The sequence below is a fragment of the Bufo bufo genome, chromosome 1 (assembly GCF_905171765.1).
Source record: "Bufo bufo chromosome 1, aBufBuf1.1, whole genome shotgun sequence".
Lineage (NCBI taxonomy): Eukaryota > Metazoa > Chordata > Amphibia > Anura > Bufonidae > Bufo > Bufo bufo.
Window position 1 is genome coordinate 105250817 of NC_053389.1, and position 22731 is coordinate 105273547.

Below are 22731 nucleotides of genomic sequence, written 5' to 3' on the forward strand. Positions count from 1 at the left end.
GGCTACTATAAAGTCCTTTCCACCTGGAAAGGCTCCAGGCCCAGATGGATATACCTCTGACTTCTGTAAAGCAATGAGTGCTGAGGTAGTCCCAGTAGTCACCACTTTATTCTCCTCTATTATAGAGGGGAACTGACTATCTGACCACATGAACACTTCTTTCATTACCTTAGTCCTCAAGGAGGGGAAAGGATCCTGAAGACGCATCTTCATATAGGCCAATCTCACTAATAAATCAGGATTTGAAAATAGTATCCAAATTACTGGCTAATAGACTGGCAGATATTCTGCCCTCGCTGATCTCCCCTAGACAGGTGGGATTAATCAAGGGTAGACCGGGAGTCACTAATATTCGCAAGGTGTTGCTGGCGATATCAGTTCCGAGATCACCGGCATATCTGGGGAGGAGCCCAGTCATTGTTACATTGGATGCCGAAAAGGCGTTTGACAATGTCGGCTGGAGATGGTTAGATCTGGTTTTAGACGCTATGGATTTTAGAGGTCTATTCCAAATCTTTCTTAAAGGATAAGGCTAGGATATGTACTGTGGGATGCTTGTCTGACCCTTTCCCCTTACAGACGGGTACCAGACAAGGTTGTCCTATGCCCCCATTACTGTTCGATCTGGCAATAAAACCATTGGCCAGATACCTGGACTTGTCAGATGTCTTTGAAGGACTGACTGTGGGTAAGCAAATGTTGCGGTTAGCCCTATTTGCTGACGACATAGCATTATTTATGGCTGATCCTATTAAGGCTATGGCCAAAGTGATGCACGCACTGAGGGCCTTTGGGTCCTTTTCAGGACTCTGAATCAATTATACAAAAAGCAAAGTGTTTTTCATTCAGGTTAAATACCTCAATGATGTGGAGGGAATACTGGTAGCTAAATCCTACATTACATATCTGGGAATAAAAATAGGGACTACCTTGGAGTCCATTTGTAGACTAAACTATGCTCCATTGATCGCTAAGATACTATGGGAACTGCAACAGTGGCATGACCTCCCATTATCATTAATGGGTCATAACTACCTACTTAAAATGATGTCCATGTCCAAATTGTTGTTTTACTCTACAGACCATTCCTTTATTGCTAAAGCATACAGATGTCAATAAATTAACTAATGCATTCACGGTGTTCCTTTGGCATGGACGATGTCCCAGAATCAAATTGCATAAACTTATGGCTACAAAAGAATATTGTGGCATAGCCTTTCCAAACATTAGAGGGTACAACTTGGCGTGCATGGCTAGACATATAGCAGACTGGATTAATGGGACTAGTCATTACTCATCGTTGTATTTAGAAAGAGGTTTCTGTGCTCCTTGGTCCCTAGTGGCGCTCTTGCATGTTAGGTTACGGTGCATTCCCACGTGCATCAAACGGTCTATACTGTAGCGACATGGAGAATACTGAGGAGATGGTACTGGTTATCTTAATAGAATATGTAAACATCTTTGGTTATAGAATAATCCAGAGTTCATACATGGACATACCAATAGCCTTTTAGTAGAGTGGAAATCTAAAGGGATCACACTAGTAAGACACCTGCTTCTTGACTCGGAGCCCAGATGGCTCTCTAGTGAGGAGCTGATTAAAGAGGCAAATACATCTAATCTAGTAGAACATAAAGAAGTGAACCAGAATGCCCTAGACAAAATTCTGGAACTGGGAGGGGGTAAGGTGTCTCTTATTTTTATTATAGAATGCAGAAGCAAAGGACCCAAGGGGGAAGGCAGTGTGACTTCAAAAATTGGGCTGAACAGCTAGGAGATGGGAACATAGATCAGAAAATGCTAAAAGGATGATTACGGATGAGAAGCCATATTCTAAATGAAGCTTGGAGGGATACTCAATTAAGAATCATACATAGAGCCATATTTGGTTTTAATATACCCCTGCACCCAGATAAACCTGACTGTATGAGAAAATTGCCTAAATGTGGCTAGGGCTATACAGACTTATACCATGGGCTCTGGACATGTCTGAAGAGCAAGCACCTTTGGGAGGTGTGTGGCTCGAATGGTCAGAGAGATGTTGGGGCAGGGGGTGGAATTAACCCCTCAAATCTTTCTATTTCACTTTGAGGAGGTGGGAGGGTTTGAGGATGTCTCTTCCCCATCTGTTCCACTCGATTTGTATGGTGACCAAAAGATGTATATTGCAGAGGCAGTTGCAAGCGGAGATACCTTCAATACACACTATTGTGGAACAACTGAAAAAGCTTTTGCATGTTGAGCGCTACATTACGATCCAAGGATACACACACACACAAAGAGGCTCTTTCAAAAATGGAAAGGCTTTATTGTTACATATATGACAGAATCAGAAATACAACATCTCATGCAGTGGCATCTGGTGGAGCAGATGAGGGGGAGACTGGGTAGGCTGCTCTTACAAAATACTGATATAAGACGTGGTCAAGGATATTCTTGAAAAAGGATGTCCTTTGGTGGGTAGCTGTATAAATACCAGTGTGTTTAGCTGGGGGGAAGAATGAACATGCAATGTATGGCTTTTCTTTTCTCCTTTTATTTTTGAGCTGACATTGGCCTTTGTTGGTACTCTATTGACGTGCTGTTGTGTACCCCAATTGTATGCGACACTGACACTGTTTTTGGGTCTGCGTACCCCAATTGCAAGTGTCATCGTTTTAGGGTCTGCGTACCCTGATGTTATGTAGTAAATAACAATATTAAAAAAATGCAGATGTATCCTCCGCTGCCTGTAATTTGTCAGACAATGAGACGTGCTGTAATCTTTTTTTCTCAGTCATTCATAATGGTTAAATTTTGCTAACCTGAAAATTTCTGTTCCTCAAAGTCCAAAGGCAGCATTGAATGGGTTAAATCCTGTATGCCAAATTAGGACAGAAGAAATAAACACCTAGTTTAGTATGCAAAATAGCAGCCCTATAAAACCCCCCAAAAGGAGGCATGTTTTAAACACAAAGAAAACACATTTTAGGCTACTTTCACACTAGCGTTCGGGGCTCCGCTTGTGAGTTCCGTTTGAAGGGTCTCACAAGCGGCCCCGAACGGATCCGTCCAGCCCTAATGCATTCTGAATGGATGCGGATCCGCTGAGAATGCATCAGTCTGGCTCCGTTTGTCCTCCGCTCCGCTCAGCAGGCGGACCCCTGAACGCAGCTTGCAGCGTTCAGGTGTCCGCCTGGCCGTGCGGAGGCAAACGGATCCGTCCAGACTTACAATGTAAGTCAATGGGGACGGATCCGTTTGAAGTTGACACAGTATGGCTCAATTTTCAAATGGATCCGTCTCCCATTGACTTTCAATGTAAAGTCAAAACGGATCCGTTTTTTTTTTGTTCATGGTAATGCAAACGGATCCGTTCTGAACGGATCTAAGCGTTTGCATTATAGGTGCGGATCCGTCTGGGCACATACCAGACGGATCCGACCTAAACGCAGGTGTGAAAGTAGCCTTATTGGGTGAGATATAATAGTGCTGCCTTTGGACTTCAAGGAACAGAAATTTTCAGCTAAGCAAAATTTAACCATTCCTCTTGTCCTACATGCAGCACTGAATGTGATTTGGTTAGCCCAAAAAATAAATTAATACAGCTCTTAAGGTTGGGTGCTGTCCCCAGCTGCATTTGATAACACTGAAACGCCAAAGGCTGAGCCAGCTGAAGGCACATCCAATCTGTAGCGTTTGGCAAATGTGTTTGAAGAAGCCCAAGAAGTAGCTTTGCAATTTTGGTCCAAGGACAGCTGGAAATATTCCACCCAAGAAGCAGCAGTGGATCTTGTAGAATGTGCAGATATTTGGTACCCCTTGCTTGTTGAGATAGTACACACAGACTAGATTGTCTGTATTTTTACTTCTTGCTTGTCAGGAGACGTTGAAAGTGTTTCAGTGCCAGGTTTATCGGTTTCATCTCCATCTTATTGGACTAAAGGCAGCAAACCTTGGACTAGCATGATCCTTGTGTTCAAAGATGGTCTAAGTGGGTTCCCCAGCCTGAGGCTAATGCATCCGTTGTCAATATCTTGGGTTGTACCAGTCTGAATGATCTTCCTCGAGTCAGATTGGTTTTGACAAGCCACCATTTGAAGCTCACACGGACCTGAGGATGGAGACACAAGGACCTGTCCAGACCTAACGGGCATCTGTAATAGCCTGAAATGAGCCGTAGCCCATGGTACTGCCTCTATGGAAGAAGTCATGAGACTAAGGCTACTTTCATATCGGCGTTATTGCTATACGGTTTTGAGATCCGCCAGGGAATCTCAAAACCACAGCAAAACACTTGAGTTGTAATAAAACATTAGGCGGAATCCATTCAGAATTGATCCGGGTGTATTATATCAAAAATTAAGAAATCTGCCACTAAAACCATTTTAAGTCAGTGGGTTCGGGATCCGTTTTTTTTCGGACACAAAATTGACTTGCATGGTTTTTGGTGCCGGATCCGGCTTGTTCATTTTCCCTTGCCGCACACAAAAAAGCTGCTTGCAGTGATATTGGCTCCGGCATGGGAACACAACAAGACAAAACGGAATGCATTATGGTGCATTCCGTTCCAGTTTGTTCAGTTTTGTCCCCATTAACAATGAATTGGGACAAAACTGAAGCGTTGTTCTGTGGTTTTGAGAGCCTGTGCCGGATCTCAACACCGGACAGCACAACGCTGATGTGAAAGTAGCCTTAGAATGTGCACCGATTTTCTAACTGTCATTTGTCGTAAAGTCGGGAGCTGATGAACAGATCAGATTTTTTTAATGTTCTCTAAAGGAAGAGTGATCAACATGCTTTCTTAATCTAGACCATATCCTGGAAGCTGGATCTTGGTAGTTCGACTGAGCACTGACTTTTTCCAGTTTATTAATAATCTGTATGTCTGGAGAAGATAAAATCCTGGAGAAGGAGATCTGACGAATCGGCAACCAGTTGTCCAGATAACAAATTATTTGGATGCCCTGAAGTCTCACAATTGATCCCGAATGGAAGACTCCTGAACTAATAGTGGACCCATCTGCATGTTTAGAGCAAGAGCTATCCGCAAGTATTTCCTGTGTTCTCTTTTTATGGGAACATGCAGATAGGCATCTGCTAGATTGGGTTTGCCATGAAATTCTCCTGTTGAATGATAGCCGTAGCCGATCTTATGGATTCCATCTTGAAAGAGATTTTCTTTGGATACTTCTTTAGAAATTGAAGATCTTTAAATAGTCGCCATTTGTCTTCTCGTTTGGGAACATCAAAGAGAATAGAGTAAATCACTTAAATATTCCACCTTTGGCACTTCTTTTAGGACTTGTTTTGCTAGAAATTTGGACACTAGGTCTTAAACATAAGGTTTTCACTCAGACACGGTGACCGCTGTTTAGAGGCAGGATTTTGAACTCTAGTGAGGAGCCTTCTTGGCCTGTGGACAAGACCCAGGCATCGGTGGTGACATTTTGTCAAATGTGAGCGAATTCTGCCAATCTGGTGCCTACATGCAGTAGAGAAGGGCTGCTGTCAGAAAAGGTCTTTTTTTGTAAAAAAATTCTTGGAGAAGGAAGAACTTTGGTTCCCTATTACAGTCCTGAAACCTCTGGAACGTTGTCTGCCGGATCCACGATAGGCTCAACCATTCCTTTGTCTTTGTGAATGAAAAGGTTGTGACTTGAATTTTCTTGGATCCTGGGATAAGAATTGCCTTTCGCTTCACTGAGATTATATTTTTTTTAGACATTCTTAGGCTACTTTCACACTTGCGTTCAGAGCGGGTCCGTCTGGTATCTGCACAGACGGATCCGCTCCTATAATGCAAACGCTTAGATCCGTTCAGAACGGATCCGTTTGCATTACCATGAACAAAAAATAAATAAATTATTATTATTATTTTTTTTTGTTCATGATAATGCAAACGGATCCGTTTTGACTTTACATTGAAAGTCAATGGGGGACGGATCCGTTTGAAAATTGAGCCATATTGTGTCAACTTCAAACGGATCCGTCCCCATTGACTTACATTGTAAGTCTGGACGGATCCGTTTGCGTTCTGCAAGCAGCGTTCAGGTGTCCGCCTGCTGAGCGGAGCGGAGGACAAACGGTGCCAGACTGATGCATTCTGAGCGGATCCGCCTCCTCTCAGAATGCATTAGGACTGGACGGATCCGTTCGGGGCCGCTTGTGAGAGCCTTCAAACGGAGCTCACAAGCGGACACCCGAACGCAGGTGTGAAAGTAGCCTTAAGTTGTTTGCAAAACGAGTTAGAAGGATGGAAAGGTAGAGAACAAAAATGTTGCTTGGAGGCTATATCTTTCGACCGGGGTCCGATGGCCTCAATCTATCCACTGGAAAATCACAAAGAAAATCTCCTTGTATCCGCAGCCAAGCTTTAAATACTGCAGCAGAAATTTGATAGCTTCTTCACAGCATGGCGTCTACTTTATGGTCAAGTGGAACTTTTAAGGGCTCATTCACACAGCCATTGTTCGGCCGTTCCGTGCATTGGAGGCCGCAATTTGCGGTCTCCAATGCACGGGTACCATCCGTACGGCTGCCGCGACGGATTCAGACCCATTCAACTTGAATGGGTCCGTGATCCGTCTGCACCTCAAAAAAATAGAACCTTCAAGTGAATGGGTCGATGATGCGGAGTGCACACGGCCGGTGCCTGCATATTTCGGACCCGTTGTTTGCAGGCCGCAATACAGGCACGGCCGAACAACGGCTGTGTGCATGAGCCCTGTCAGGGATGATTAGTCGTCAGGAAAGAGATTTTTTTTTTGTTGCCAAATTAGCCACCGGAATGTCTACTTTAGGCCGTATGTATTTTGCGGTCCAGAAAAAACAGATCCCTGCGCAAAATATGGATGACGTCCGTGTGCATTCCGTATTTTGCGGAATAGAGCAGCTGGCCCCTGATAGAACAGTACTATCCTTGTCCGTAATGCGGACAATAATAGGACATGTTCTATTTTTTTGCGGAATGGAAATACGGACATATGGAAACGGAATGCACATGGAGTAACTTCCATTTTTTTTTTGCGGACCCATTTAAGTGAATGGTTCCGCATACGGTCCACAAAAAAAACTGAACAGACATGGAAAGAAAATACATTCGTGTGCATGAGGCCTTAGGCTGCAATTCCCACTCCACATGTTCCTTTGGGTCTATTTAATAAACTGCCCTACATCTAGAACAATAGTCATGTCTGCCAGCCTTGCTCGAACAGAACTTTTAAACCAGGATGACTGGGTAGCACCTTAGCTTATTACGTGGGAATCATCCGTCTCCATGACACTTTTAACAGCTTTAATTAGTCTAGCACCTTTGTCTTTATGGAAAAGAAAAAAATCCTCAGAAATATCAGGGTCAGAATCATCAGAATTTTTCCGGTCAGACAGAATCTTTACAGAAGAAGAGTCAGAAGACGATGAACGTCTACGATTAGAATGTTTCTTAGAGTTTTGCTTTTTTGGAGTGAATTTCCTCAAAAGTTTCATTTAATATTTCTTTAAAGCAATCAATAAAGCTGCTAGGGTTAGTAGGCACACTGTCATCTTGGGACGCCGGATCGGCCTCAGCATCATTTTGAGAAGGTGGTTAACATGGAGAACAAATATATGTATTAGTTCATCAGGTAACAATTGTTCAAATGATAAGCAGGTTCTGTGTCTGGACTTTCTTTTACTCTTCCCTTGAGAGCTAGCACTTGATATGTGCAACAAGATTACAGTGCAAATATGGATGTGCAGACACAGCATAAGTAGCACAAGTAGCCGGAAGGGGCAATACAACAGCAGGCAGCCAGATGCCTTAGCTGCAACTGCTTCAGCTTAAGAAGTTACACACAAGAACCGGCCGCACGCCAGGACCAGTTCCTGTATAGATGTACAAGTGAGTGAGACTCACAGCCAGCATACCTGGGAGTGAAAAACAAAAATGTAAAAAATGAAGGGAAAAAAAAAGGGTTGAAAGGGTTAAAATCATATGTTACATAATTTCATAAGGTAACTTTCAGGCCCATGCACCCATTCCTGTGTTGTGACAGACCAGGATGACTATAAGGATGCAGTGAATCCCTTGATAGGTGTCATTGGAGAAGGGCAGTAAGTCAAGCAAAAGGAGGTCAGAAGTGGATCCCGGTTTTGAGAACTGTTCTCACATGACTGGACATCATGTTGTGACAAAAAAATATACTTTGGGAACATTAAGATGTGTTTTTCTTTGTCTGACCTTATTTTAGTTTTCTTTTTTTAATAAAGCTCTTTCTAGGCAATATTATATAAATGTGCTGTATTATATATAAAATAATGTCTGTAACAAGGGATTTAGTGCTTTTAGTTTTTTCACAAAACATCTTCACTCCTGACAGTGATCGATACATAACCCAAAAAAGAAAATGTTAAAGGTATGAAATTTTTTATTTCTTAAACATATACCCAATGTTATTCAATATAAAAGGAGTTGTCCCACAGGATAGGAGATAAGTGTCCGATCAGCAGTAGTCTGACTGATGGGGGCCCTGATCAAGAGAACAGGGGCCCCAAGCTATTTCAGTAGAACAAAGCACTGGTCGTGAATGCCTGGCGGCACTTTGTACAACAGTATGGGACTTCTGGAGATATCTGAACCCTCTACTCCATTATCCCTTAGGCCTCTTTCACACGGGCGTCCCGGATTTGCTCCGGATACGTCGCGTGTGCATTGTGGGAAACCTGCGCGAGTAAGCACGCCATTGCAGTCAATTTTGACTGCGACTGCGATTGCGTTCTGATGTTCAGTTTTCTCAACATTTCGAGTGCAATGCGTTTTGCACACATGTGAGAAAAAACTGAATGTGGTACCCAGACCCGAACCTGGACTTCTTCACTGAAGTTCGGGTTTGGGTTAGGTGTTCTATTCATTTTATTATTTTCCCTTATAACATGGTTATAAAGAAAAGTAATAGCATTCTTAATACAGAATGCTTACTAAAATGTGGATTGAGGGGTTAAAAAAAAATATATAAACTCACCTCATCCAATTGATCGCGCAGCTGGCATCGTCTTCTTGCTTCTTCTTTCAGGACCTGCAAAAGGACCTTTGATGAAGTAATCGCGCCCACCACTTGGTGAGCATGGTGACGTCAGCACAGGTCCTGCTGAATGAAGATAGAAATCCATTTACCAGGACCTGCGCTGACCATACGGCGCTCACCGCGCGGTGAGCGCTATTACATCATCAAAAGTCCTTTTGCAAGTCCTGAAAGAAGAACTAAGGGCTCTTTCACACTTGCGTTGTTCTGTTCCGGCATAGAGTTCCGTCGTCGGAACCATGTTATAAGGGAAAATAATACAGTAAATTGACTTTTATCAATTTACTATCATCTCCTAGCAACCATGCGTGAAAATCGCATTGCATCCGCACTTGCTTGCGGATGCTATGCGATTTTCACGCATCCCTATTCATTTCTATGGGGCCTGTGTTGCGTGAAAAACGCAGAGTATAGAACATGCTGCGATTTTAACGCAACGCACAAGTGATGTGTGTAAATCACCGCTCATCTGAACAGCCCCATTGAAGTGAATGGGTCCGGATTCAGTGCGGGTGCAATGCGTTCACCTCACGCATTGCACCCGCTCGGAATTCTCTCCCATGTGAAAGGGGCCTTAGCGTTGAATGGAGCGACAGCAACTACCTCTCCACTGAAATGGGAAAACATTGGATACATATTCTTGGGGGTCACTGGGGGCCCCAGCAGTACCACCCCTGCTTACCTTGTGGATAGAGAATAAGGGGCAGATTTATCATACCTTCACACTAGAATTCTGGTTTCAAAAAGTCGCAAAATAGGACTTTTACAGCGTTTTGTAGAAAAACTGGAGGAGCTTTTCTAGACAAAAGTCTTAGGTATAAGAATGAGACAAATTTATCAAACAACAAGACTTTTTATAAATGTGTTATAAAGTACTCCAACACAGACTAAGGCAAAACTGACTTCAGACATTCCTCTTAGGCTACATGCACACGAACATTGTTTGTTTCCGTGTCCGTTCCGTTTTCTTTGCAGATAGGATACGGACCCATTCATTTCAATGGGTCCACAAAAAATGCGGACAGCACACTGTGTGCTGTCCACATCAGTATGTCCGTTCCGTAGCCCTGCAAAAAAAATAGAACATGTCCTATTCTTGTCCGTTTTAGGCATTGTTACAATGGATCCGCAAAAAAAAACAACTGATGGCATGCGGATGTCATAGATTTTTTTGCGTACCGCAAAACACATACGGTCGTGTGCATGTAGCCTTATGTTTTTTTTTTTTTCATCCACTACTTGTGGACCAGTGTACAACTTAGAGGTTATCCCATGAGTAATGAGAAAAATGAAAATCAGACGTCGTATAGGAGATGAAAATCTCTCTCTAACAAAGCTAGAACCAGCCCTGTACCTCACATGGATCCAGAGATCTTCATATTCATGGCTCTGCTAGATTTATATCAAGCTGACAGCTCAAGGGGAGTGTCTCTTCTGCTGGAGCTAAGGGGGCGTGTCCATTCTGCTGCAGCTCTCTATCACAGCTCAGGAGACGACTGAAGGATGAAATTGAGCATGTGCGGTAGGGATCGACCGATTATCCCAGAGTTACCGATATTATCGGCCGATATTCATGATTTTTAAAGTTATCGGTATCAGCACCTAACCTTGCCGATAATGCGTCCAGCGCGCTATCACAGAACGCTGCTGTCAGCGCGCTCATATTCCCTCAGCAGCACAGGGGAGGAGTCACTCTCTCCCTCCCACTGTGCCGCGCTGCCAATGAGGAGAGACAGGAGGAGGAGGTGCGGGCGCACTGCGCCACCAATGATATTTAAGGTCTAATACAAATACAGGAGGCGGTGCCCAACCTATACGACAGGAAGCTGCGATCAGCGGCAGTTAACCCCTCAAGTGCCGCACCTGAGGGGTTAACTGCTGCCGCTGATCGCAGCACCCCTTAAGAGGCAGGGTGTCGGCTATGTGATTCTGCGCCGACACACCCGCTTCCTGTATTAAACGTTAATTATCATTGGTGGCGCAGTGCACCCTCCCCAGTATTAAAAACATTGGTGGCGCAGTGCGCCCCCCTACCCCCCGGTATTAAAATCATTGGTGGCGCAGTGCGCCCCTCCAACCCCCCTAATATTAAAGTCATTGGTGACAGTGGCCACAGGGTCCCCTCCCATCTTCATTGGTGGCAGTGGCAGCTTCTGATCTGAGCCCCAGCAGTGTAATCCTGGGGCTCCGATCGGTTACCATGGCAGCCAAGACGCTACTGAAGCCCTGGCTGCCAATTTTACATATAAAATATATAAACAATAAATAAATAAACATATCACATATTGCCATGTCCGAAAAGTCCAAACTATTAAAATATTTTAAAAAAAAATCTCCTATGTGGGGAACGCCAAAACAGAAAACATAATTTATTTATTTTTTAAATGAAAATGCACAGAATATCGGTATAAGTTAACGGCTATCGGCCTGAAAGTTCACAGGTTATCGGTTTCTGCTCTAAAAATATCTATATTGGTCGATCCCTAATGTGCGGCCTTCTCAGTGAGCTGGACAAAGAAATAAGAAAAGAACAAACAGCAGGTGGCAACATACTGATACATTTTATTGAATAATTTCTAATAACATGCAATTACAAAGGTATTCAGATCCAGGTGCTGTTTTGAAAATTGTAGAATATTTTTCGTGGGACAACCGCTATAATGTGTCCGGCAGGTCTGCGTGGCAACCCCTGTAACTACTTGCTGAGGTTGTAGCTGCACAACTTGGGAGCCAGTTGTCGGAGACAGCCAGACTCACCGTAGAAAAGGTAAAATGGTTTATTACCACCCCTACCTTCCTGATCGCTGTATACACAATGCTCAGTGAGCGCTGTTTATACAGTTCAGGAAGCAACCATAATGCATAACAGGTGTAAATTATGACCCTTATTTAAAAGTAGGAGGGTGGCTAATGTTGCACATGTTGGTTATAGTGCATTTCCTTCTGAAATACTAGGGGAAAATGAGTTGTTCCAGACATTGTTCTGATGAAGAACATACTTTGATTAAAAAGTTGATTGGCGAGGTAAAAACATATAGAGAAGTGCCGCAAATGCTATGTCCGGCTGTAGCCTAGCAGTCTAAAGTGTATTCAATTATACAGTCAGGTCCATAAATATTGGGACATCCACACAATTCTAACATTTTTGGCTCTATACACCACCACAATGGATTTGAAATGAAACTAACAAGATGTGCTTTAACTGCAGACTGTCAGCTTTAATTTGAGGGTATCTACATCCAAATCAGGTGAGCGGTGTAGGAATTACAACAGTTTGCATATGTGCCTCCCACTTGTTAAGGAACCAAAAGTAATGGGACAGAATAATAATCCTAAATCAAACTTTCACGTTTTAATCCTTGGTTGCAAATCCTTTGCAGTCAATTACAGCCTGAAGTCTAGAACGCATAGACATCACCAGACTCTGGGTTTCATCCCTGGTGATGCTCTGACAGGTCTCTACTGCAACTGTCTTCAGTTCCTGCTTGTTTTGGGGGCATTTTCCCTTCAGTTTTGTCTTCAGCAAGTGAAATGCATGCTCAATCGGATTCAGGTCAGGTGATTGACTTGGTCAGTGCATAACATTTCACTTCTTTCCCTTAAAAAACTCTTTGGTTGCTTTTGCAGTATGCTTTGGGTCATTGTCCATCTGCACTGTGAAGCGCCGTCAAATAAGTTCTGAAGCATTTGGCTGAATATGAGCAGATAATATTGCCCAAACCACTTCAGAATTCCTCCTGCTGATTTTGTCAGCAGTCACATCATCAATAAATACAAGAGAACCAGTTCCATACATGCCCACACCATGACACTACCACCACCATGCTTCACTTATGAGGTGGTATGCTTAGGATCATGAGCAATTCCTTTCCTTCTCCATACTCTTCTCTTCCCATCACTCTGGTACAAGTTGATCTTGGTCTCATCTGTCCATAGGATGTTGTTCCAGAACTGTGAAGGCTTTTTTAGATGTTGTTTGCCAAACTCTAATCTGGCCTTCCTGTTTTTGAGGCTCACCAATGGTTTACATCTTGTGGTGAACCCTCTGTATTCACTCTGGTGAAGTCTTCTCTTGATTGTTGACTTTGACACACATACACCTACCTCCTGGAGAGTGTTCTTGATCTGGCCAACTGTTGTGAAGGGTGTTTTCTTCACCAGGGAAAGAATTCTTCGGTCACCCACCACAGTTGTTTTCCGTGGTCTTCCGGGTCTTTTGGTGTTGCTGAGCTCACTGGTGCATTCCTTCTTTTTAATAATGTTCCAAACAGTTGTTTTGGCCACGCCAAATGTTTTTGCTATCTCTCTGATGGGTTTGTTTTGTTTTTTTCAGCCTAATGATGGCTTGCTTCACCAATAGTGACAGCTCTTTGGATCTCATCTTGAGAGTTGAGACAGCAACAGATTCTAAATGCAAGTAGCAGACTTGAAATGAACTCTGGAGCATTTATCTGCTCATTGTAATTGGGATAATGAGGAAATAACACACACCTGGCCATGAAACAGCTGAGAAGCCAATTGTCCCATTACTTTTGGCCCCTTAGAAGTGAGAGGCACATATGCAAACTGTTGTAATTTCTACACAGTTCACCTGATTTTGATGTAAATACCCTCAAATTAAAGCTGACAGTCTGCAGTTAAAGCACATCTTGTTCGTTTCATTTCAAATCCATTGTGGTGGTGTATAGAGCCAAAAATGTTAGCATTGTGTAGATGTCCCAATATTTATGGACCTGTCTGTATATACACTCACCTAAAGAATTATTAGGAACACCATACTAATACGGTGTTGGACCCCCTTTTGCCTTCAGAACTGCCTTTATTCTACGTGGCATTGATTCAACAAGGTGCTGATAGCATTCTTTAGAAATGTTGGCCCATATTGATAGGATAGCATCTTGCAGTTGATGGAGATTTGAGGGATGCACATCCAGGGCACGAAGCTCCCGTTCCACCACATCCCAAAGATGCTCTATTGGGTTGAGATCTGGTGACTGTGGGGGCCATTTTAGTACAGTGAACTCATTGTCATGTTCAAGAAACCAATTTGAAATGATTCGAGCTTTGTGACATGGTGCATTATCCTGCTGGAAGTAGCCATCAGAGGATGGATACATGTTCTCATTCTGTTTACGCCAAATTCGGACTCTACCATTTGAATGTCTCAACAGAAATGGAGACTCATCAGACCAGGCAACATTTTTCCAGTCTTCAACAGTCCAATTTTGGTGAGCTCGTGCAAATTGTAGCCTCTTTTTCCTATTTGTAGTGGAGATGAGTGGTACCCGGTGGGGTCTTCTGCTGTTGTAGCCCATCCGCCTCAAGGTTGTGCGTGTTGTGGCTTCACAAATGCTTTGCTGCATACCTCGGTTGTAACGAGTGGTTATTTCAGTCAACGTTGCTCTTCTATCAGCTTGAATCAGTCGGCCCATTCTCCTCTGACCTCTAGCATCCACAAGGCATTTTTGCCCACAGGACTGCCGCATACTGGATGTTTTTCCCTTTTCACACCATTCTTTGTAAACCCTAGAAATGGTTGTGCGTGAAAATCCCAGTAACTGAGCAGATTGTGAAATACTCAGACAGGCCCGTCTGGCACCAACAACCATGCCACGCTCAAAATTGCTTAAATCACCTTTCTTTCCCATTCTGACATTCAGTTTGGAGTTCAGGAGATTGTCTTGACCAGGATCACACCCCTAAATGCATTGAAGCAACTGCCATGTGATTGGTTGACTAGATAATTGCATTAATGAGAAATAGAACAGGTGTTCCTAATAATTCTTTAGGTGAGTGTAATTATCAAAACCTTAAACTGGCACATAATAATTTTCAATTACAGACCCTTCACCAAAACTGAATATTTAATACTGGTGACCAGGTCTCCTAACATTTCCATATACATTAGTTTTCAGAGAAGTACGGTCTCCAGAAGTGGTGTGGATAGCATGTTTATAGCTTACAATACGTGGCCTCCCAAGTGCCTTGATTTTTATTTGCTACTCTATAATTCTGTGTTTGGGGCATGATACTGATAAATCTTTTAGCATATGGATACAGAATGTAAATTTGGTTCCTCAAAGACTGGTATCTGTTGTTCTTCTATCTGAATTCCAGATGAGGAAATAAAATTATTGCATAAGGCTCCGGCATCCTTACCGCCTTTGGCACACAATTAACGGACAGGCGTGTTTTTCTTTCTCATGGTGATTTTCATTTAAACCTGATTAGTCAAGCCACTTAGGCCGTTAAATTAATTACATTTCTGTGCTGTTATTCTTGTCTCGTAATACACCTTGCGTGAAGACAGCAAGGCTTAAAAGCACGGGGAATCGAAGACAGCCAAGTGCTTGAAATGCTGAGAGAGAGTGAAAACCTGGGTGCTCCATAATCTCCCTTGATGTAAGACTATATGTCATTTCCAAGAAGGGTCAAAAGCGTACATAGAGGGTGAGCGGGTTCAGCGGTGTGTGAAAGAGGTCACAAGATGTGGGAAGACAGCTGTCAACTGCATGTGCCTATGGAAAATATAGCTAAAAACACTAAAACATGCATCATCCTCCCCCCAGATGATTGGTTTGTTTTTACACAGCACAGCACAGTGCTGCTTTTGGATTACTTGTTTTATTATTTGCTTTTGTTTCAATACAGGGTAATTTATAGCCTGCTACATGATTAGAAGTCTAAGCCATCTGCTTTTGTACATTCCCACACTGTAAAACACTTAAAGGGGTTGTCCAGTTCCATAATATTGATCACCTCAGGATAGATGGGGGTCCGACTCCCAGCACCCCTGCTGAACAGCTTTTTGAAGGGCATGTTTACCTGCGTGCCGTCTACAAACCCCGATTTCTAAAACAAAAAAATTTGGGAGGCTGTGTAATATATAAATACATTTTTATGAAAACAGAGTGCAGCAATTTGCAAATCTCAGACCCATATTTTATGATGTTGAAAATGACATATTTTACCGTTTCATAAAAATTGACTTAAAGGGGGTTGTGCGCTTTTTTTATATTGATGGCTTTGAGCGAATTTCCACTTATTAAATTCGTTCACACTTTGGTGGTAAAAGGTGATTTGCGTTATGGATTCCGTTACCACGGACCATAACGCAATTCTATGACGGAATGCATAACGGAATGCCTTTAGAGGCATTCCGTTATTCATTCCGTCATAATAGAAGTCTATGGGCTGCAAAACGGATCCGTCCCATGTCTGTCATGCAGGAGAGGACTCCCCTGCATAACAGAAACAAAACGGATCAGTTTTGCAGCCCATAGACTTCTATTACGACGGAATCCGTGGTATCGGAATCCATAACGCAATTCACCTTTTACTACCAAACGAAGTGTGAACGAATTTCAAAATATTAAATTCGCTCATCTCTTTTGATGACCTATCCTCAGAATAGGTTATCAATTTCACCCGGTACCCCCCACGATCAGCTGTTTGAAGAGACTGCAGCACATGTACGAGCGCTGCTCGTTGTCGCAGCAGCAAGCAGTGTAATTACAACTCCCCTGTCCCATTCACTTTAATGGGACAGCTCCTTCCTATTCAAGTGACTAGGACGGACATATACACTAAGGCTGGTTTCATACGGGCGTTGCGGGAAAAGATGCGGATGCGTTGTGGGAACATGCGCGATTTTTCCGCGCGAGTGCAAAGCGTTTTAATACGTTTTGCACACGCGTGAGAAAAATCGGCATGTTTGGTACCCAGACCCGAACCCGAACTTCTTCAGGGAAGTTTGGGTTTGGGTTAGGTGTTGTGTAGATTTTATTATTTTCCCTTATAACATGGTTATAAGGGAAAATAATAGCAATCTTAATACAGAATGCTAACTAAATTAGGGATGGAGGGGTTAAAAAAAAAATATATAATTAAACTCACCTCATCCACTTGGTCGCGCTGCTTGGCTCGTCTTCTTTCTTCTTCTTTGAGGACCTGGGAGGAAAAGGACCTTTGGTGACGTCACTGCATTCATCACATGGTCCATCACATGATCCATCACATGGTCCAGCGCAGTGACGTCACCAAAGGTCCTTTTCCTCCCAGGTCCTCAAAGAAAAAGAAAGAAGAGAAGCCGGGCTGCGCGAACAAGTGGATGAGTTGAGTTAAATGCAGGGCTCCAGATGGCGACCAAAAAAATTTACAAGTGGCGACAAGACTTTTTAGTCTTGTCGCAATTTGCGACTATACCCGCCGCAGCTCTGCCGTTAAATACAGCGGCGGGACACAGGAGCTGATAGTTCACTGCCCCGCCGCCGATGTTGTTCTCAGCAGCGCAGGGCGCAGTGGAGGAGTCTCTCCCTCCCCCCTGTGCTGCCGCCTCCGCCAATAAGAAGAGAGACTGGAGGAGGAGGGGAGGGGCTGTGACCACTGCGCCACCAATGTTTATTATACTGGAAGGGGGGGGGGGGGGGCGCCACCAATGAAGAAGATAACTGACCTGTTAATACAAATACAGGAGGCGGGTGCCGGAATCAAATAGCTGGCACCCGACCTCTATGACAGGGAGCTGCGATCAGGGGCAGTTAACCCTTCAGGTGCGGTACCTGAGGGGTTAACTGCCGCTGATCGCAGCTCCCTGTCATAGAGGTCGGGTGTCGGCTATTTGATTCCGGCACCCGCCTCCTGTATTTGTATTAACAGGTCAGTCATCTTCATTGGTGGCGCAGTGCGCCCCCCCAGTATAATAAACATTGGTGGCGCAGTGCGCCCCCCCAACACCCCAGTATATTAAACATTTTTGGTGCAGTGCGCCCCCCCCCCAACACCCCAGTATAATAAACATTGGTGGCGCAGTGGGATGTGCCAATGAGGGTTAAAAAATATATATATAAACTCACCTCCTCCAATTGATCGCGTAGCTGCCGGTCTCCTGTTCTTTCTTCAGGACCTGTGGTGATGTCACTGAGCTCATCACATGGTCCATTACAATGGTGATGGATCATGTGATGAGCTCAGTGATGTCACCACAGGTCCTTTGACAGGTCCTGAAGAAAGAACAGGAGACCGGCTGCTACGCGATCAATTGGAGGAGGTGAGTTAATAATTTTTAGATTTTTTAACCCTCATTGGCACTGCCCACTGCGCCACAAATGTTTATTATACTGGGGTGTCGGGGGGGGGGGGGGGGGGGGCGCACTGCGCCACCAATGTTTATTATACTGGGGTGTATATAATGTTATTAAAGAATGCTATTATTTTCCCTTATAACCATGTTATAAGGGGAAAATAACACAGTGAATAGACCTTCATCCTTGCAACCATGCGTGAAAATCGCACCGCATCCGCACTTGCTTGCGGATGCTTGCGATTTTCACGCAGCCCCATTAACTTCTATGGGGCCTGCCTTGCGTGAAAAACGCACAACATAGAGCATGCTGCGATTTTCACGCAACGCACAAGTGATGCGTGAAAATCACCGCTCATGTGCACAGCCCCATAGAAGTGAATGGGTCCGGATTCAGTGCGGGTGCAATGCGTTCACTTCAAGCATTGCACCCGCGCAGAAATCTCGCCCATGTGAAAGGGGCTTAAGGGTGAATAGGACAAGGGTTCCAGTCCCTAAGGGGGCTAATAGTAAGTAAAAAAAAACACACTAAGGCTAAGGCTACTTTCACACTTGTGGCAGTGTGATCCGGCAAGCAGTTCCGTCGTCGGAACTGCCTGCGGGATCCGCCGATCTGGATGTGACTGAAAGCATTTGTGCGACGCATCCGGATGCGGATCCATCTCACAAATGCATTGCAAGAACGAATCCATCTCTCCGCTTGTCATGCGGACAGACGGATCGGTCTTGTATCTTTTTACACATTTTTACCGGTCTGCACATGCGCAGGAAGGACGGATCCTGCATTCCGGTATTTTGAATCCCGGATCTGGCACTAATACATTCCTATGGGGAAAAATGCCGGATCCGGCATTCAGGCAAATCTTCAGTTTTTTTCGCCGGAGATAAAACCGTAGCATGCTGCGGTTTTATCTTTTGCCTAATCAGTCAAAATGACTGAACTGAAGACATCCTGATGCATCCTGAACGGATTACTCTCCATTCAGAATGCATGGGGATAAAACTGATCAATTATTTTCTGGTATAGAGCCCGTGACGGAACTCTATGCTGGAAATGAAAACCGCTAGTGTGAAAGTACCCTAAAATATTAAGTTTAAATCCCCCCTTTCCCAATTTTACATATAAAATATATAAACAATAAATAAATAAACATATTACATAGCGCTGCGTCCGAAAAGTCCAAACTATAAAATTATTTAAAAATATCTCCTATGCGGTGAGCATTCACCATTTTTTAGTCACCTTGTCACCCCAAAAAATAGGATAGGACTGTTCTATTATGGGCCGAAGGTTTCATAAAATGCGAAATGCACGCGGCTTTTTTTGGTGTGTTTTTTCTTTTTTTTTTGCGCGGTATTGAGTATCGCAATACTTTTTTATGGTGACAAAAGCGAATCAAAATTTTTGGATCGAAACAACCCTACGCTGATCTGATCGGCGTAGCGTTGTCACAATACCAAAATTTTTATTCGGTTTCGATTTGGCGACTAAAAATTTAATTTGGCTCCTAAATTTTTCAGTTCAGGAGCCAATGGCTACTAGGTATCTTTTTTTGTCTGGAGCACTGAAATGTATATATTTTTTTTTAAGCCCTCCATCCCTAATTTACTTAGCGTTCTGTATTAAGAATGCTATTATTTGCCCTTATAACCATGTTATAAGGTAAAATCATAAAGATCGGGTCCCCATCCCGATCGTCTCCTAGCAACCATGCACTTGCTTGCGGATGCTTGCGATTTTCACGCAGCCCCATTTACTTCTATGGGGCCTGCGTTGCGTGAAAAACGCAGAATATAGAGCCTGCTGCGATTTTCACGCAACGCACAAGTGATGCGTGAAAATCACCGCTCATGTGCACAGCCCCATAGAAATGAATGTGTCCTGATTCAGTGCGGGTGCAATGCGTTCACCTCACGCCTTGCACCCGCGCAGAATTCTCGCCCGTGTGAAAGAGACCTAAGAGTGCATTTAATTGAAATGCATTAAAAAAAATCTTTTACTCGCTGCATGATCTTGTATTCTCCCTCCCCATGCAAACTCAGAGCTGGCTTAATTTCCAAAACCGTGTAAAACTGCTTACCTCAAAAATATCTTAAATATGATTTTATTTCATGCATGTAGACTGACATAATTTAGAAAATTAAACTACCTGAGCCACTGACATGTACAACCTCCTGGTAAGGGGTGTAGGGAGCAGCAAGTATTGCTTTCTGCAATTAATTTCTGTAATGTATCTCCCAAGTAGTGCATGCTTTAGGCAGCTGCATCTTTATACATGTGAAAAATGTCAGTCACTAAGGTTTAATGATCCAGACTAATGTTTTTTGCTTTGTTGTTTTTTTTCCTAATGTCGGTTCAGAAGCATTCCTTGTCCCCTCCTGGCATTACATGTTTCCAGCAGTTACAGTGTAAGCTGAATTGATTTGGCAGAAGTGGCACTTGGTGTGAACCCTTTCTGCTCCTGCTCATGGTTTGCTGCATTTGATCTCTTTCAGGAGACAAGACTTCACTGGTTCCTGGTTTGATGAAATCGAATTAACTGCTGCTGAACAAATATGGAAGCAGGTCCTGAGCAGCGTGTATCTAGATCTCAGCAATGTGGGCTGGGGAGCCGTGCCTAGCCTCCCAGACGTCAGTCTGAAGGTGCAGTCAATAGAAGATGTTAATTAACCTGTTGTTGTGCACTCACTTCTAGTCACTTTTATATCTTTAAGGCTTCATGCACACGGCTGTTGCGGGCACCGGCCGCGTGCTCACCGCATCACGGATGCAGACCCATTCACTTGAATGGGTCCGCAATCCTGAAGGGGCTGTGCAGAACGGAGGCACGGAAACACTACGGAGCGCTTCCGTGGGGTTTCTCTCCGTGTCTCTACACCGCAAACTATTTCTTTGCGGTGTGGACGGATCACGGACCCATTCAATGCACGGATAGTGTCCGTGCATTGGGGACCGCAAATTGCGGTCTCCAATGCACAGAACGGCCGAGCAACGTCTGTGTGCATGAGGCTCAAGGTTCATTTTCATGTTGTGGCAAAAAAACGCATGTGTTACGTGTGTTTTTTTTGCCACAGAAATGGCTGTGGATTTCACCCACTCCATTGCAAAAGGTGAAATCCGTGATGAAGATCGGCAGCAAAAATACATATGCTGCGAATTTGTGCTGTTTTTTATTACGCAGCGTGTGGATGACATTTTATAAAATATCATCCATTTTGCTGGTACTGTACAATGCTGTGGATTTGCATCATGAAAATTGGTCACAAAAAAGTTCCCTATAATTTCCTTCTCGTTACAGGAGGTGAAAGCTGCATTTTTTCTTGTAGCAATCACCTCTGCTATATGGGGACGAGTGATCGCCCGCCACAGACAATCATTGTTTCTGGGAAGCAGATCGCTGTTTACGTAGCACAGCCCAGAAACAATGATTAAAGGGAGTCTGTCACGTAAATTTTACTAAAATAATTACCGGCAATAGCCATTAGAGCGTTGTAAAGGGATTAGAACCATACCTTTATGTGATCTGGGTGTTTATTCCATGTCCACGCACTTTTATTCCTATGAAAAACAGCTTCCAAGTGCCCAACTGGGCTTTTCTTTTCAAAGTGCCCAAGCCCGCCAATCTTCTCTGCTGTCTGCATCTCCCCTAACCTCCTAATGCTTCCTCCCCTGCATCACTGTGATGTCAGGAGAGAGGGGAGGAAGTCCTTTAATACCTCGTGCACACTATAGTGTTTTCTGAGCCGCAAAACACGGAAACCAGTCATGTGCACCCTGCACTTTCCCGTTCTGCACTATTGTAGAAATGCCTATCTTTGTCCGCCCATATTTCTGTTTGCGGAACGAACATACGGGTGATCGTGTGCATAAGGCCTTCTCCCAGTAAGACAACATTTGCTTGTTCATCAGGTGATCGGCGGCACCTTTACACAGGGCAATTATTGGGAGTGTTCCTAGGACTGTGCTACGCTGATCTTGATATCCCCTGCACTGCTGGAGGATACAGGACAGGCAACTGATTGAAATATATGGCAGCTTGTAGATTTCAGTAATCATTTATGACATAGCATCTGCTCTATATCACTGGAGGTGACACTGTCTGGTGATTGCAGGAGTGCTGGCAGAACCTCTGCTAGATGAGGCGCTTCAGCTCCATTTCGGAGCCCCAGGGCCACCTGTCCTAGATGGGATATACAGTTGTGTTCAAAATAATAGCAGTGTGTTTAAAAAAGTGAATAAAGCTCAAAATCCTTCTAATAGCTTTAATTCCCATACACAGAAATGCATTGGGAACACTACACATTCTATTCCAAATGCAAACATGAAGAAACGTATATCAAATTTGTGTTGTTCCTCTAAAAAAAATTAAGAAAAGTGAATATCTGACTGTTCAAAAAAATAGCAGTGTTTGTATTCTTCTTTACAAACTCAAACATTCACTATATAAAGTGAAAAATGTTTGAAGATTTTGCTTTCCTTTGAATCACTTAACTAATATTTAGTTGTATAACCACTGTTTCTGAGAACTGCTGGACATCTGTATTGCATGGAGTCAACCAACTTCTGGCCCCTGTGAACAGGTATTCCAGCCCAGGATGATTGGACTA

At 43.6% G+C, this 22731-nt stretch overlaps 1 protein-coding gene across 2 annotated transcripts in view; it reads left to right on the plus strand.

Moving 5' to 3' along the window:
• FAAP20 (FA core complex associated protein 20) overlaps positions 1 to 22731 on the plus strand; it is a 56590-nt gene that overhangs the window by 19689 nt on the left and 14170 nt on the right. The window contains exons 1-2 of one of the 2 annotated variants that reach the window (XM_040427507.1): positions 20490 to 20532; positions 20620 to 20767. In XM_040427507.1, coding sequence (XP_040283441.1) covers positions 20513 to 20532; positions 20620 to 20767 — 168 coding nt within the window. In that variant the 5' untranslated portion in view covers positions 20490 to 20512. Of the gene's footprint in view, positions 1 to 20489; positions 20533 to 20619; positions 20768 to 22731 lie in introns of those variants that run through there. The other variant, XM_040427502.1, reaches the window with a different exon arrangement.